We start from the raw sequence: 17,059 nt of genomic DNA on the forward strand, positions 1-17,059 counted from the left end.
CCAGGCCTCTTGGGATAAGGTGCTTTCTCTCTAGAGGACCCTCCACTGTTCCTGATCCTGTTCCTGTCCCTGGGCATCAGCCTCAGGCTGGGTCCTGGACCTCCCTGCCTCCCCTTCCAACACTGCATAAGAACCTCTGCCCCATTGATTTCCTACCCATTTGGAAGATTCTGAATTCACCCGTCTTTCTTGGCTCTCCTTGCATGCAGCCCTACTGCCTTTTTCTATGTGATCAATTTCTAACAGAAATTCTGGAAAAGATCAGCGGCTGTGTAGGTTTAAACGAATCTGGGGAAAATCAGTCTTTGGCAGGCATCTGTTTTAAGCCTGCTCAGCTTGCATGGGGAGCCCTGATCAGTCCTCAGTCTCCTGAGCAGTCTTTGGAGAGGGTGGTGTTGGCCAGTTTGATCTCCTTTTCTACTTGCAACACTTCAGGCCATTTAACGTCCTAAGTGGGAAGGAAAAGGAAGGAGGGAGAATAGTGGAAAGCTCCAGAGCTGAGACTGGGAAGTTGGGTGTGAAATGGACAGAGGCGGTGTTACAGCAGGAGGTGGAGTTGGTGGGACCTCCCCATGGGCTGGAAGCAGGGTGAGGGAAAAAGAAGCAGCAAGATTTGAGGCTTGAGCAATTGGGTGGGTGGTGATGGCAATCTGAGACTCTGAGACGGGGACAGCAAATTCAGGTGGAAAGTCAGAGCTCTGATTTGGTCACGTTAAGTTGCATGCTGAGTCAGCTGAATCTGGAGCTTAGACCTAAATATCTAAATATGAGAGCTATTAACTTTTATAAAATAGAGATAACATCTACCCAGTATAAGGATCCATTAAGATCACTGAGGCAAAATGCCTGGGAGTGTGGAGGCACCTACCAAATGGAAACTGATGATCAGCCAGGAGGGAGGAGGTTTCCTTACTCCTTGTAATCATAAGTGGTGAAATCATCAGAGGTAAAGGATGGAAAAGTATTATTTAAAGTTTCCTAGATAATCTGCCTCAGTCCCCTCAACTCCCAGCCATCTCCCTCTTGGCTCAGTGAAGCATCAGGAGATGACTTCCTTAACAATACCTACGGAGGATTTCCCTTTCTTTTCCATATATGTATTTACTTCATTCTGAATATACTGGCACCTTGTGGAAGCACATGATAACTTCCAATCAGGGGTACTTACTTGCTATGGCGTTGACAGGATCTCAACAAAACGTTAGCCACCATTTATCATGCTCTGATTTCAAAATCAGACACATGAATTCTTATGTGGATAAAATTATCACCTCCACTTTATGGCAAAAGAAATGGAGGCTCAGAGGGGCTCAAGGTCACAGGCCAGTAAGTGGTGGATGTGGACTCAAACACAGGACCATCTGACTGGAAAGCTCCTCATGCAATGTAGCCTGGAGAAGGCTTTGCAGGGAGTCCCCCCCGCAGGCAGATTGGGGCTCTTTGCACTTGCCTGACAACGCTACAAGGCTATGACATTTTTATATCCACCCACCCACCCATCCATCCATGCATTCATCTCCCTAACAAATACTTACTGAGAGCCTAAGAGTATGTCTGACCTGGACACAGAAGCAAACAAAACAGACAAGGTCCCTGCCCGCAAGGGCTTATACTGCGTTGGTAGGAGACAAACTGCTCCAGCCCAATAAGATAATTTAAGAATGTGATACCAGCATTAGTTACAACCTCGACCCTTAAAGATCTTGAAGACTTGAAGCAAACTGCAATGTCAAGGTGTACCAGATGCTCCCACCATCCATTTGCCCATGATTTTTCTCAGCTGTGGGAGAAATCCATGCCCATCAAAGGGAAAGTCTCCCCCTTCATTCTTTTGTGGTTGGGTAGAATGAAACACATCTTCATTAGCCACTTTAAAAACAGCCCCCAAATATCCCTGTGAAGGAAGTGGAAATAATATTGGACTGGGGGTGTCAAGTGACAAAAGATGCAGCCACAACTTTGGCCCTTACCAAATGTGTGACCTTGAGCAAGTCTTTTAACTCCCTTGTTGACATAACCTATAAGAGCAAGCATTTCCATGACCTTTTATAGTTTACAAAGGGCTTTTGCTAGGCAATGTCTCATCTTCTTCTGCACTAGATAGGCAGGGATGATATTTTTATCTTTATTTCTAGGATAAACAACAAAGGCTTTCCTGGCAGAGCCTGGGCTCCAAGTCTGGCACTTTCCCCATAGGAGCGCTCAGCCTCCTCAAGGTTTCTGCAGCCATCACTGTATACTCTGCCTCCGAATTTCTGGTGTGCCTTCCTGTTTTTCCCTCTCTAGGCTGTGTCTTACTTCTTGCCCCATTCCTGAGACCTATAGAGTGCATGGCACCATTACGTGCCCAATAAGTTTTGGGATTCATGCATGAAATTAAGTATAATGAGATGATGGAGAGTTTTGAGATGAATAAAGTACATAGGGACATAAGGGGGACTGTCACCAGTTCTGTGGTGACAACGTGTAGTGGAGAGGGACAGCTGGCCACTAGAGCTCTGAGCTCCTCTTCTGTGGCAGTAAAGTGCTGCCGAGTGAGGGAGCAGATCCCCTTGCATCAAGGTGAGGCCATGAGGGCAGCTTTTGCCAATGGAATGAGGGCAAAAGTGATGTGTTTTATTTCTGGGCTGACAAGGTTAAGAAGCAGGTATGTCTTCCCTATAATCTGTTCCCCCATCTGTTAACTGAACAAAGAGGATACCATGGCTCTAGGGCACGGTATGGCCACATGGGGGAATGCGCTGGGTCTCTGACCTAACCCAGCAACCAGCCCTCCCCGTGAGCATCCATACTGGCTTGTGACATCAGTGAGAAATAAACTTCTAACATATGAAGACTTGGGGTTATTTGTTACTGAAGCCAGTATGGTCGCCATGGAACATGAACCTTTATTTGTTCTCATCTCAGTGGTCTTTGGGATACAAGACACAACAAACCACACCATGAGAGAAAGCAGTGATCCTTCTCTTAAAAAAAGTCCCCTTAAATGGTTGCTCAAGGAATTAGGAGATTTAAATAATCTCATGAATAAAAGCCAGGAGCAGGAGCAACAGTATTTCTCTACCAGCAGGTAAGCAGAGCCCCCAGTAAACGCTCACCACTGTGAGGCTCAGCAGCAGAAAGGTAGAAGAATGTGGGAGACAGAGCATTTTGTGCTTTACGTCATTTTGTACCCTCTCCTCCTACAGAGCACACCACACCCACTCCAAAACACACATGGAGGGAATCTCCAGAATCTTGTCCACCAATACCTATTGGTTTTTATAGCCCCCTGGGAGCCTGCATCATCTTCAAATTCAATGTCCACAACCTACACCAGGGGGTGGGGAGTTTTTTTTTTGGGGGGGGGGTTTGACCTGAAGGCATTTTCTGGAAACAGAAAGGCCTCAGGTTTACGGGGTGAAATGTATGGCTTCTTGCCATTCCCCTGGAAGGCTCTTTTGGATGGCATTTTAGGCAAGAAGATTTTATTGTCTCTCTGGTTATGTAACTGGTACTTCATCCTCTCTTGTTTCTCCTCTCCATTCTTCAACTGTACTATTTTAAAATGAAAATAAAATGGGGCCTCAGGAAAAGATTAAATACAAAATGTAGGAAAGCTTTCCTTCAGTTTCTCTGAATCTGTAATACTGGGCATCACAATAACCATCTTCCTCCTAGGCCAGTGAGGCAGGAGGCAGTTCACTAGTCAGGTCAAGGAGCTGGCCATACCAACTGCTGTTCACACAGAAGATGTGTAAAATGAGGGTAATAATCGTGCCTGCTTCCTGGGATCACCATAAAGATTACATGAGCTCATGTGCATTGGGGGTTTCCAAAGGTCTGGCACCCAGTGGGAGTTCTCAAAATTGGAGCTCCTGCTACTATAATATTTTAATACAGAGTATTCACAGCTCAACACTTATTGACCTACCTCATCAAAGTTGGCTCTTATTACAGTGTCCAATATTCTCTGACAGTGTGTTCTGTACATCATAATAAACGTAGAGACCTGTGGGGATTGGGGGGGATTTCAACAATAAAAGCAGAATTAATATATATTATTGCTGCCTTTCCTTGGAATTTCAATTTTCAAGTCATTTATTCCCTGTTGAAGGGATGAAATTCACTTAATACCTACTCATCCTGTAAGACCCGAATAAGCCTAACTTTCATTAGTGGTGCTCTCTGACCCTGGGCTCCTCCTCTGTGTTCCCGTGACACCTGGGCATGTTTCTCCCTCCGGGCACCTGCCCTGTGGTCCAGTGGAAAGCATGGGTTCCTCTCTCCTCCATTCTCCACTCCTGGGACCACGGGCTCTGGGAAAACTTAAATGGCATATTATTCATGCTCGTGTATCCAGCACTTTGCACAGTGTCTGGCCCATAGTAGAGTTCAGTAGAGCATATTAATTAAATTCTCATCAGATAAGATACTGAAAAGTTAAAACCCAGTGAGTACTTATAAGAAGAGGTGTTTGCCAAAAATCACCAAAAAAGACATTAAAAAATCTGGAATCCGCTCAGCAAAAAAACTGCATCTTCAGCTTCATTTATCCAAGAATTTTAAAGCTATCAAACAGGAAATTTGTTGATTTTTTTTTAAAGCAACTTAGAGGGGAAAAAATTTACTAGTTCTTAGATTTAAAACATTTATACTCTTCATTTCACAACGTACACATGCATTTATTTCATGTAAACTAGTTTGCTTATGCATGAGCATCCATCCCCCCCTTGGCTGTGAGATTCCTGGGAGCGGCACTCATGTCAGTTACTGTCACATCCCAGCTCCCAGGGGGTCTGCAGACAGCAGCAGCTCGACATCTACCGGTGCACGGGGCTGCGTCAAAATAGGTACGTGAGACATGTAGCTCCAGTAATTTTCTCCAAATACCCTATGACCGAAACTATCTGATTCACTGTACCTACAAAGTCTTGCCTATGGGACTATGATTTCACCACATCCTCTGCAGGACAGGGGAAAATAAACTGTATCCTATGAAAAAAACCCAATCTAGAGCCAAGAGGGTTCTTCCTTCATGAAATGAGACAGTGTAGCATTGTAGACAGGTAGGTAGATAAGTTAGAGGGGTAGATAAGCTTTTTATTTTAAAATAGTATTGAATTTGTAGAAAAATTACGAAGATTGTATGGGGAGTTCCCATATGCCCCACATCCATTACCTCTATTGTTAACATCTTACATAGTATGCTGCATTTCTCACAACTAATGAATAGATACTGATACATTATCACTTACTAAAGTCCCTATTTTATTCAGATTTCTATCTTTATATTTAAAAAAATTTTTGAGAGAGCGAGCGAGCATGTGTGTGTGTGGTGGGGGGGGGGTGCAGAGGGAGAGAAAGAGAGAATCCAGGTTCCACGCCCAGAGCAGAGCCCGACATGGGGCTCGATCCCACGACCCTGAGATTACGACCTGAGCCAAAACCAAGAGTTGGACACTTAACCAACTGAGCCACCCACGCACCCCTCTATCTTTATGTTTTTAAACTCACCATTTTGCACTGAGACAGAGAAAGAGAGGGAGAGAGGTTGTATGTGTTGTGTGAAAGAGAGAGGAAGGGAAGCCACCCACTCCCAGCGACACCTCAGATGTGGTCACCTTCTCCTCAGGCAGACTGGCTGGCAGATTTAGATCTTTGACATTTGGAAACTCTGGCAGCAACGTTCCAAGTTTGGACCGGGGTGAATATGCCACCGTCTGTTTGCTCACTTCTTTCTTGCCCGTCTCGCTCACCCAGGCGGCTCCTTTCTTGGAATACATCACATCATAATATTGGGAGCTCTCCTTCACCGCAATGCCGTAGTAATGGTACCTGGGCCACGGAGACAGAGGGGGGGGGGGGTGGAGGGAGAGAAGAAGAGAGAGAGAGAGAGAGAGAGACCCACATGCACTGTTAGCAGGTGGGGTTTCCTGGGCAGAGGTGCCCAAGGCCAACAATGGCTGGGCCATCCTCCCAGGACTAGAAGAGTTAACACTTCTGTGAGACTTGACATCTCAGAAATCTAGAATTAAACCAAAGTTCCATGTTGCCAGCCATCAATCAGGCAGGTAAAAATAACCAAAATTGCCTCCTCCAGAAAATGTTAAGTCAAATACTCTGCAAAGTATAAAGGGAGGATGAAAAAAATTCCATTTGTATTTAATCTCTTATCGAGCTAAATGTGATCTCAGAGGTACAGAGCTCTGTAGAGACCCAGGAAGAAGGGTGTGTTTGCAACTACTAACTGTACCACCAGCAAGAATTCATTTGGTCTCTGTCTTTCCTTAATCAATTAATGGTAGTCTTGTAAGAACTGCATCTCTAAAAAGACATATGCAGTGGTTCCATTGGCACTGAAGGTAAAAGACCGAAACTTTTGACTCAAATGGGCTTTAGTAATAGCAATGTTTCCAATAAGACTAATGATGAAAACTGCATTTTGTTTGGATTTTAGCCACAGAAACTGAGCACTTGCTACATTCTAGGCACTCTGTAAACTGCTTCACTTACATTAATTTGAAAAATACTACTATGAAATGGGAATTAGTAAGGTCTTTCTACAGGTACAAGCAAACGGAGGGAAGAAAGCTGAAGAAATCTGCTCTAGGTCATCCAGCGGTTTAGAAGAGGCTATTGAGTACAGGTCTGTTTGGCCCCAAAGCCGTTACACTGACCTAGCAGAAAACACTGCAGGAATCTATTACAAACTTGGGAGTCACTTATGGGGTGTAATAAAAATACAGATTCCTAGGCCCTTGCCAGACCTACTGATTCAGAATGGGGAAGTGGGGCCCAACACTCAGCACTGAACAAGCACCACAGGCAATTCTGATGGATGCCAGCTTGTGATTGACTAACCTCCTAGGTTACATTCCCTGTTCTATGATCCCCAACCGTTGTAGACTGTCATTATTTACTCTTGTAAATTGACATTCATCACAGCATCTAATGTGGTGCTCAAGCTCTTTACACACATTACCTTACTTAATCTCACAAAACCTTTGTAAGGCTGGAATTAACTATTAGCCCCCAGGGAATTTAAGTAACATGCCCAAGATCACCCAGTGAGTAGAAGCAGGATTTGAACCTCTGAAGTGCTTTAATGGCTAAGCCAGCAACCCTCAAACTTGACTACTACTAAGAATCATCTACAAAACATCAACACACAGACTCCTGGACTCCACGCACCCCCCGCCCAAGATTCTGACTTAGTAGGTCTAGAGTAGATTTCTATAATTGCACAGCAATGCTAATGGAAGCAATTCATGAACCTCGCTTTCAGAAACACTGTATAACATATTAATTACTCGTTTCTGCGCGTGGAGCTATATGGTTGGTGGCAGTCACAGAATCATACAAGTGAGAAAGCACTGGGTTACATGAGAGGCTTCTCAGGGAAGGGAGATGAGCACACATAACCTCCCCTCTCCCTGCCCCCTTACGGCTGATACCATTCTGTGATATTTCTGCTTAGTGGGCATCTCGCCTCTATCTGAATGCCTCCTGGGATGAAGAACTCAGGCCCTCCGAAGGCAGCCCAGTTCATTTTGGGTCGAGACAGTTATCAGAAAGTTCTCGTATGTGTTGAGCTGCTCTGTCTTCTGCACCTTCTACTTTCCAACTGTCATAACTGCCTCCCCATCCGGGAGGTGCCCTAGAGACGGGGGAGGGGATGGCTTCTGTTTGGCTCCTGGAGTGCGGGAGCGCCATCCAGGTGGCCCGGCAGTTAGGACATGCCTCTCTGACCTTCACAAAGTTCCCCCACCTCTTGAGATCAAGAGAGGGATCACATATTCAGATCAGACCATGGTTCTGGGTCTGGATTTTCCAGAGTGTATGTTGCTGAAATTAGCAATTGGAGAGAAGCTATTGCTTTGATCAGGTCTTGGTTTTTCTGTTTCCGTTCTGTAGGACATGTCAGCACAATCCAGTCACCCCCCACCCCCCGATGTATTCTGTCAAGGTAAATTTGTGGAGGGATTTTCTCTATAAGGCTGAGTGGCAGGTTGGAGACTAGAGCGTTTTGTTACCTTTTGACTGGTCGAAGGTGTGATCAACCTTGGGGGGCGGTGTCCTTATGAAGGGGATACCATTAAAATTGACACCACCGAATTTTTAAAGAAGATATTGCCCAATTTACCAACTTCTGGGTTAAAGAAGAATACAAAAACCAAAAACAGGTTCTCACATGTAGACAGAAGGAAACCTTCTCCAAGTTTCTGAAGGTTGGGAAATGGTCCTATTCTTTCTTTACTATCCTCCCTCCCTGTCTCTACTATGTATCTATTTTTGTGGTTTATTTCTACTCTTCTCTCTTAGAGATGAGCAACAATGTACTGAAGCCAGTGACTTCCAAGACCCATTCATTTCCACGCATTCAACATACTTCCAACCACCCTCTCATATGTGGACCAAATTGCCCATCATGTGCCAACCAGCAAATAAATAAGGACAGGTGGTCTCATACTCTACGCTCTTACCAAGACGGAAACCTCATTTTTAAACAAACTTTTCTTTAGAGATGAGATTGGTTCTTCAGAGCAATCACCTTGGAACATTATTAGAAATTTACTCCAGAGTGTCCCTGGTTCAAAATTTTCTGTAAATCTCATTGGAAGTTGCCCCTAGAGCTTCTGGGCCACACACAAAAAAATGAGTCTTGTTATTTTCAAAGCTTTACCAAAAAGGCTTTTTCCCCCCCAGTTTGATCACCCACTTTCTTTACCTAACTTGGCTCCAAAGTTAAATCCACCCTCGGAGGATGGGAATGCTGCCCAGGGATGGCAAGAGGAGTGAGGAGATACTGTGTGACATGCTGCTTTTGAAGCCCAACCCTTAGTTTCAAGTCTTACAAGTGCTATATGGTTGTTTTTGTTTTTGTTTTTGTTTCAAGTGTCAATATTTTGTAAGTCAGTATGTGCTGATCTGCTGCTCAACCTGGTCAAAGTGTTCAGCAATGCTACGTAATAAGGCACCCTCTAGTGGAGTCACTATGTACATCAATATAATAAAGGTTCTGAGAAGTCCTGCATAAAGGAACCTGTTGAACTCTGTGCTTCCTAAACTTATGTGGCCAACAGAGCTTTTCCACAGAACACCTGTTAACATCCAATGATTTTTGAAACACCCTTTGAGGCAAATCTTATAAACCGAGATTTTAATAAAGCTTGCCCAGGGAAGGCAGAGATTCCCTTCCCACCAACTCACATGTAGGAAAAGGGGTCCATGCACACTTCTCACTTTTCAGGACTCTTCCAGAAAGGCGTTCCCAGGCTACCTTTCTAAACTAGGCCACTCTCCTTTTGTTATTCTCTACAACAGGCCTCTTGTTACAATCTGAGGGTTTGGTTTTTTTTTTATCTGTCTTCCCCACCAGAGTATATGCTCCATGAGGGCAGGTGATCTGCACCTAGCAGATCACACCAAGTGTGAAGCAAATAAGGGTTAGATGGTTGATAGAACTGATGTCTGGGAAGCAATATGCCCTGTGTACCAGGGTCTAGCTGGACCTCTTCACCCCATCTCCCTTGCAGAGATTGGTGCAGGTTGCTTCTCTTGGGCAACCAGATACTATCAGAGTAGAAAGTCTGCTCAGCAAAACAATTCAAGTAACCTAGAGATTGTCCAAAAAGCCACAAAGTCCTCTTTTAAGTGATTGCCAAGACTATTTGACAAAAACACTTAAAGGCAGGGTGGTAGAAAATCAGACTCCTTAAAGCAGCTGGGTCCGATGGCCCTGGGCCTTCTGACAGCCTCTGTCCTGTCTAAAGCTCCTGTCTTAGGCACAGATTTCCTGCCAGGCCTGTGCACTGGACTCAGGATAAAAGACCTGGGGTCCAAGCCTGACTCAGAGATGTGTGCTCTGCAGATGGAATGGTTGCTGGTGCTTACTTGGACTGTCCTCGGGTCCCGAGTCTTCTGGTGGTTAACTGGGGAAACTGCTGCCTTATGATCTGTAAGTCAACACAAGAATTAGTTACTCATGGAGAAAAGTTGGGAGCACAATCATTCTGAGTTTTACAAACATCAATTCAAAGAAAAGGGAAAACATAGGTCTTCAATTGCAATGACTTATTGAGAGTCTGTGGGATCATGGAGAAGATACCAGTGTTGGAGCTGGGGGGCGGGAGCGGGTGAGCACTGGAATGATTATGGGGCCCTGGACTCTGAGGGGGTCTCACTGGGCTCACAATGCAGGGCAAGTCCCAGTTGATGCAGAATGTGTTAGCCCTGCAGCTTAAAGTCTTCCAATGGATTCCATGGCACCTGGAAAGAAGACCTGCCCTTGGCCTCTATTACTGGTCCCTGCTCTTACCTCCTGGTCTTCCTCTCCTGTGACTCACCCTTACTCACCAGACTCCAGTGAAGCTGGCTTTTTAAATTCTTTTCCTTATTCCTGAAACACACCAGACATGCTCCCTCTGGGGGCTTTTGTAGGTAAGTTCTTTCTCCCCAGAAGGCAGCCTCATCCACATCCTCACAGGATTGTCTCCTTTGCTTACAACATTTGGGCCTCTGCCCAGTGACCTTTTGTGACCAGCCAGGGGGCAGTAGCACAAGCAATCCTTTGCCTGCTCATGGCCCTGCTCTCACTTCACACTCTGAAATGATCTTGTGTACTTGCTCTCTGCATGCCTACGTTCTCTCTCACCCTAAGTAAGCTCCATGAGACCAGGGACCTGGGACCGGGTTTGGCACATACAAGGAGCTCAGTCCGTGTTGCTGAATGGAAGGAGGAAGCCTAACCCCTGAGCGGAGGGTATGCTTGACTCATCTGCAGTGTTGCCCATGATATTCATGTGGATTTGCAGCAAATTTGGAAGCTATGCCATCTGCCAAGGTGAAGACACAACCAGTAGGCCTTGGTGTTTACAGAAATGATATCTGTGGAGAGACAGGATGATGCAAGTGTTCCTTGCTTTGGAGCTAGGCTACCCGGATTAAAGAGAGCCAAACTTCGCCATTTGTTAGCTGGGGACCTTTAGTTAAGGTTAGTTTTCTCAGTTAGCCTGTTTCCTCATTTGTAAAATGGGAATGATAATAACCCCTACGTTAGAGAATCCTTGTAAAATCTAGTAAGTAAATGCATGTAGATGATTTGCAACAATGCCTTGCACTTAGTAAGGGCTCAACGAACATTACCCATGATCACTGCTAATCGTCCTGATAAGTCTTCCCTTTTACTTCGAGGGACTTTTCTCATTTCACCAAACTCTCCCAGGCTCTCTCCTCTTCTAGTACATCACCAAGTAGGCAGGCACAGTCAGAGAGAGCCTGCCTGCAAGCTGCCCTTCGTGAGATGAGACCCAACTGCCGACTTCCCACTGGTGGGGCATGAACACAAGCGTTCCTTCTCAGAGCTGAGGGATGAGTCTCTCCTGATCCATCCACATCCTTTTCCATCCACAGTGATGCTCTCATTGATGGATCTGCTCACTCAACAGACATTTACTGTGACCCTGTTAGTTATTTGAACTTGGACATGCTGTTTAACTTCTTTGTGCTTGGTTTTCTTATGTCTGGGGCCTTGGAGTATATATACCTTCCCAGCCAGATCATAGGGATAAGGATGGTAGCCTCAACTAAATCAGCATCAGTGGGATGGAAGGAGGTGGACAAATCAGAGAGAAATTGAGAATCTGGAATGCGTGAAATGAAGTTAGACCATTTCTGTACATTAGGAAGCTGTCTCCACTGTGAATAATAGGACAGGTTTTACTCATCTGAAAATGGGTAAACACAAAAAACAAAACAACCCCATGCATTGACGCATTGCTTATAAGAATGGTTAGAAAATCTAATATGATAAAATGAAGATACCGCTTTAGGAAATAAAAATGGGCCTCTAAAATGTTATCCGATAGTGATGATAACTGCAGGAAACAATGCAGTCATTCTCTGAAATCTTGAAGGGCATCACTTTTGTAGCTGACACAGCCCTGGTTTCTTTCCCCCTAAGTCCTGGAAGCTGAGGATATGGGTTCTCACTTTGTCTATGTCCCTCTCAAACTGCTGTGGCCTGAGAAAAATGCAATGTTCAGGGTGGGGCCTGAGTGGGGTCAGCGACAGGGCTTTCTAAGCACTCTGTCCCTTGATGCACACAATGGTTTTAGTGGCCTCACCACCTCTGGCCAAGAATACCCTCCAGACTTTCATCACAGAAGTGGTTTCACTGCCAAGATACAAAGCAGCTGTTCACAAAGGTACAACACTGAATGTTTGCAGACATACAGATAGAAATCCAAGGAAAATACAGAAAGCAAGGAGATGGAGAGAGATTCTTCACTTTGGTTAAACATGGGTTATGATTTGGATTCAGAGTTTCCTACCTATCCTATACGATACAGTTATAAGAGCCCCGTACCCACAAGGTAAAAACATAATAGTTGCTTAGGAAAAGCAGAGGTTTTTCTGCATTTTGGTCTGAGAGATTTCCCCCATACAGCAGGTACCATGTTTAATGCTCTGATATTAGCAAGCATTTGGAAAATGATAATATCATGTGCTGTCCAAGGTGTGGCAAGACCAAAGCTCTCACAGATTGCAGGTGACACTGTTTATTGGTACAACCCTTCCCCGAGCATTTTCATGATACGTATCGAGAACCACATATATTCAAAATTTTTGGTCTATGAATTCCAAGGAACTAATCTGGAGTAAGAAAAAGTTATGTGCAGGGCTACTAATAAGACAGAAAAATTGGAAACAGTGTAGGTGTCCAATGACAGGGAGCTGGCTAAATAAATGATCATACATACACTCAACAGACCACTATGTAGGCATGAAAAATGATGGTAACAGGGGCACCTAGGTGGTACAGCTGGTTGCACATCCCAGTCCTGCTCCTGGTTTTGTCTTGGGCCCTGACCTTGGGGTTGTGAGATGGAGGCCCAGGTCGGGCTCCAGGCTGATCAGGGAGTCTGGTTGAGATTTTCTCTCCCTCTCCCTCTGTCCCTCCCTTTATCCTCCCCAAATAAATAAATCTTTTAAAAAACGATAGTAGTAACAAAAACTATGTCATGGCACAGAAAGTTTATATATGACATCATGTTAAATGAAATAGCATATCTCAAACTACATTTATGCTATGCTTATAATTTATATCTTTTACAAATATAGGAATGGAAAGGGAACAAGGAAAAGCAAAAATGTATAGTTGTTAGGATAGTAGGATTGGGACTAGAAAAAAAGATTTTTGTATAACATTTGTGTACAAGGTTGACTTTTTCTGTAAATAGAAAAGGATTTTCTTATTGGAAATATTCCTAATTGACAAAAGAAGTTCAAGATAACCTTGAATGAGGCACCAAAAATCTTCCAGGATGTTCTAGTAGCTCTTCGCCTTTTTCTTTACTTTAAAAAAATAATTGCCTATTCCCTGCAAATAATATGCAGATAATAAAAAAGAGGCATTTTGTTGTTGCTGTTGTTCCTAAGCCTTATTATACATGATAGAAGAGAATGGGCAAAGTTCTGAATCTTTATAAGCATTTATCCAAATGGCATCCTACATAATGTCCTGGCCCTAGGCTAAGGTACCAGGGCCACAGACTCTGGTCTAGAGATGTTCCAGAAAGCCCCCAGGAAGCAAGGACAAATTTCAGGAGCTGTTTGTTCTACCTCTAAGAGGCAATAAAATGTACAATTGGTGTATTTGAAATTCTCTGTGCTAGGATCTTGAGAAATCATCGAGTTGTGGAATGGGGCCTATGAATTCATGGATCAATTTATCCTATGAATTCCTCCCTAGCCTATGGGTTTTACTTACTCCTTTTGAATCATGAATGGCTCAATACATGCAGTCTTACCATCTCTGTGGCCAGTGCCACCCTCCACGGGGTCCCTCAAGACAGAGGCAGGAGAGACTCCATCCTTTCCAACATTGTGCAATCCCGTGTCCTACTGATGCTAAGAAACCTACTGAGCCCAGCCACTTCTCTCTGTCCCCCTCCCCCGCCACTGCCCTTGCCCACAATGATCTCTCACCTGGACCACAGACACATCCTCCTAACTGCCTGCCCCCCTCCAGTCTTGCTGCCCAGCCAGCACCACCTTTCTAAAAACCATGTATGATCATTTCATTTCCTCGTTGCAAATGCTAGATGCCTGCTCACTGCCTACACTGGTTAAACATCCAGCCTCCTCAGGCTCATCCATGAGGCCCTCTGTGATGTGCCCCCGCCTCAAATCCTAATACTTCCCTCTGTGTTCCCTGAGCTCCAGGCACATGCTATGCTGTTCCTCTGCCTAAAATACCAAACACATGCTGTGCCCTGCTCATCCCAGAGGAACTCCTCTCTTTCCCTGACCCCCTCCCATTTCCCCTGTGTCCTTCCCACACAGCCTCAGACGCTCCTGTTTCCATTGCCCTGGCGAGCTGGAAGGTGGTAGGATACAGGAGTTATGCACACACACTTTTGGGTCAAGTCCTGGTTCAGGCACTGTGTCAACCACTTTACATATATTATCTCAATCATTACAATGGTCCAGGCTCCATGGCTAATCCCTCTGCACAGATGAACAAACTGAGGCCTGGAGAGGCTGAGTAGGCTGCACAAAGCCACACACCTCACAAGATGCAGACCTAGAATTCAAAGGCACCCGGTCTAACTTACACCACCACAATACTGTTGCCTCTGGATAAGTGAAAGTGTCCTAAAGTCCCCCTTCCCCATCCTTTCTTTTGAGGATGAGGGGGCTTTACTTATTCCTTTCGAATAATGTACGGCTCAATACATGCAGTTTTACCATCCCTGTGGTCAGCGCCACCCTCCACTGAGTCACCCAAGACAGAAGCGGGAGAGACTCCACCTTTTCCGACACTGCATGAAAAAGAAAAAACAAAACAAAACAATTTTTTCCCTTTTATGTCGTATTCCTGCATTTACACATTAGATGAAGAATGAAATAATCTCTTGTTCCCATCTACTCTTCAGTGAAGATTTCAAATCTCCTCACTTTGACAACGCTCTGGGTAATGTTCCTGCGGCCTCTGCTATAAACGGCATCTGAGAGCCCTGTCCCCAAACACCCTAGGGAAAGGGAGAAACAGCTGACGGGAATGTGACAACCGCAGGCAGATGATAGAGGTGTCTCCTCTTAGATTAAATCTACCTGCACCCAAAAAAGCAGAAATCTGGCAAACATTTCTTCTGCTTAATAAAATACTAAGTAAGCAAACACCATTCTGTTTAGATAGTTCAGAGTCCCCAGCTAGATTAACCGAGGAATAACCCAGATCATTACCTGTCTACTCAGAGGCCTCTGACAATTCTCCACAGCCAGCTGACTCTGCAGAGGATCCTTCCTCTGGAGCTTGGGTGCACTGTGCAACTCCCTGTTCTGCTTCCGTCTTTGCTCTCAAAATGTCCTTGTGTGAGCCCCATGCTCCACTCAAATCAGACAGACTACCTGGTGCTGCCCAGTTCTCAGAGTGCTTCCCAGCACTGGGCTCCATATTTTTGTACCTTCCACCTGCAGCATCCCCACCTCCTTACCATTTGTACCCTTGCTCCCTATCCACCCAGAATGCACACCACTCCTCTATGCACCTTTCTTGATTCCCTGGCCAGGTAAGCGTTCTCCCTTCTTCAAACCATGACTGCACCTGCCACTTCCAGTCTATGACCAGCTTCCATCCTCCCTCCATCTTGAACATACCCAGACTCTACCTGCATCTTTCCCTTTCCACCAGTCCCCAGGGCCATGATGCCTGGATGGTGACCATGGTCTCCTCATGGCACCACAACCACTTCTGTATGAAGCCTCTGGTTGAAGTCCAGACCCACCAGGTCCTGCTGGACTGGCCCTGCCTTCATTCCAGCTCAGCTCTCCCCTCCTCTTCTCTGAGTCCCCACGGCTATACAGAACTTATAAAGTTTTGTGAACACACTGTGTTCTCTCTTATTCTAGCTCTTCCCATAGGCTGTTCTTGTTTTCTGGAAACCTCTCCCCATGCCCTCTGTCTGCCTCACATTTATTCACCTTTGAAATATTAGCTTGTACCTTAGTCATTCCAAAAATCTTCCCTGAGCCACTTGTTTGGTATAAGCGATTATAGTTACATACATGGCCCATGGAATCCTCATATCCAGTCAACACTCCTCCCAGCTCCACCAAGTCCTTGTGTAGTCCTATAAGGCTCTACATGAACTGGACCTGCAGCCTATTTCCTACTGCTCTCCTGCATGTTTGATGAGCTGCAGCCTCAACAGCCACAACTGGTTGTACATAGTTTGGATTCACTCGACAACCAGTATTTCCTGAGCTCTTCTTGTATGCCAGACATTTGGCTAGGCACTGAGGGACAGAAACATCCTTTGTTTCAGAAGCTTACATCTAGTGGGAGAAGATCAAAACCAAATGAATTTAAAAGTCAATACACCTTAGATAAGCGCTACAAAGAGGAACAAAATGAGCAGGGTGAGGGGAATAGGAAATGGGGTGGGGTGGGTTTTTTTTTTTTTAGGGTGATAAAGGCTAAGTAGTAATGTAGCATTTGAGTGGTGATCTGAAGGAAGTGAGGGAATGAACCTCGTGGATATCTAGGGGAGGGGCGTTGTAAGCCCAGAGAACAGCCAGTGCAAAGACTGGGGTAGGAGCTTATCTGAAACGTGTCAGGAAGAGCAAGGAGGCCCATGTGGCCGGAGCTCCGTAAGTGCTCAGGAGAGCAGTAGAAGAGGAGGTCAGGAGGCCAGGAGAGGGTGATGAGCGCAGTTCACATGGGGCCTTAAGGTCTTTGTGAGGACTTTGGCTTTTACTTTTAATGAGTTGGGGAAACATCAGAGGACTTCAAGCAGGAAAGTGAGGAGTAGTCTGACTCACCTTTCCAAAGGATGGCTTTGGCTGCCAGGTGAAGTGACCATAGGGGGCAAAAGTGGAAGCAGGGAGATCATCAAAAGGCCACTGTGTAGTCCAGGCAGGGGTAGTATGGCCCAGTACATTAATTCATTGATTCAGCAAATGAAAGAACAAATGAAGTATCTCTCTTTGGCTGGCCACAGAATTTGTTCCCGATATTGGGTTAACGTAAATAATGCTATAAGCAGTACCTTTTGCATAATGACTTTTATTT

The 17,059-nt window shown here is 45.1% G+C and overlaps 1 protein-coding gene and 1 long non-coding RNA gene across 9 annotated transcripts in view; one reads left to right on the plus strand and one right to left on the minus strand.

Annotated features, from left to right (window-relative positions):
* Positions 1-17,059, minus strand: part of RFX4 (regulatory factor X4) — a 162,040-nt gene that overhangs the window by 68,075 nt on the left and 76,906 nt on the right. For 6 of the 8 annotated variants that reach the window (XM_077914772.1, XM_077914770.1, XM_077914767.1 and 3 more), the window contains 3 exons: positions 9,877-9,938; positions 5,604-5,817; positions 3,914-3,991 (listed from right to left, as the gene is read on the minus strand). In XM_077914772.1, coding sequence (XP_077770898.1) covers positions 3,914-3,991; positions 5,604-5,817; positions 9,877-9,938 — 354 coding nt within the window. Of the gene's footprint in view, positions 1-3,913; positions 3,992-5,603; positions 5,818-7,436; positions 7,616-9,876; positions 9,939-17,059 lie in introns of those variants that run through there. The other 2 variants (XM_077914773.1, XM_077914774.1) reach the window with 2 other exon arrangements.
* LOC144323854 (uncharacterized) lies at positions 7,636-13,638 on the plus strand. Its single transcript, XR_013389216.1, has 2 exons — positions 7,636-7,948; positions 8,305-13,638. It is a non-coding gene; the product is annotated as an uncharacterized LOC144323854 (long non-coding RNA).

This window comes from Canis aureus, chromosome 11 (genome assembly GCF_053574225.1).
Source record: "Canis aureus isolate CA01 chromosome 11, VMU_Caureus_v.1.0, whole genome shotgun sequence".
Lineage (NCBI taxonomy): Eukaryota > Metazoa > Chordata > Mammalia > Carnivora > Canidae > Canis > Canis aureus.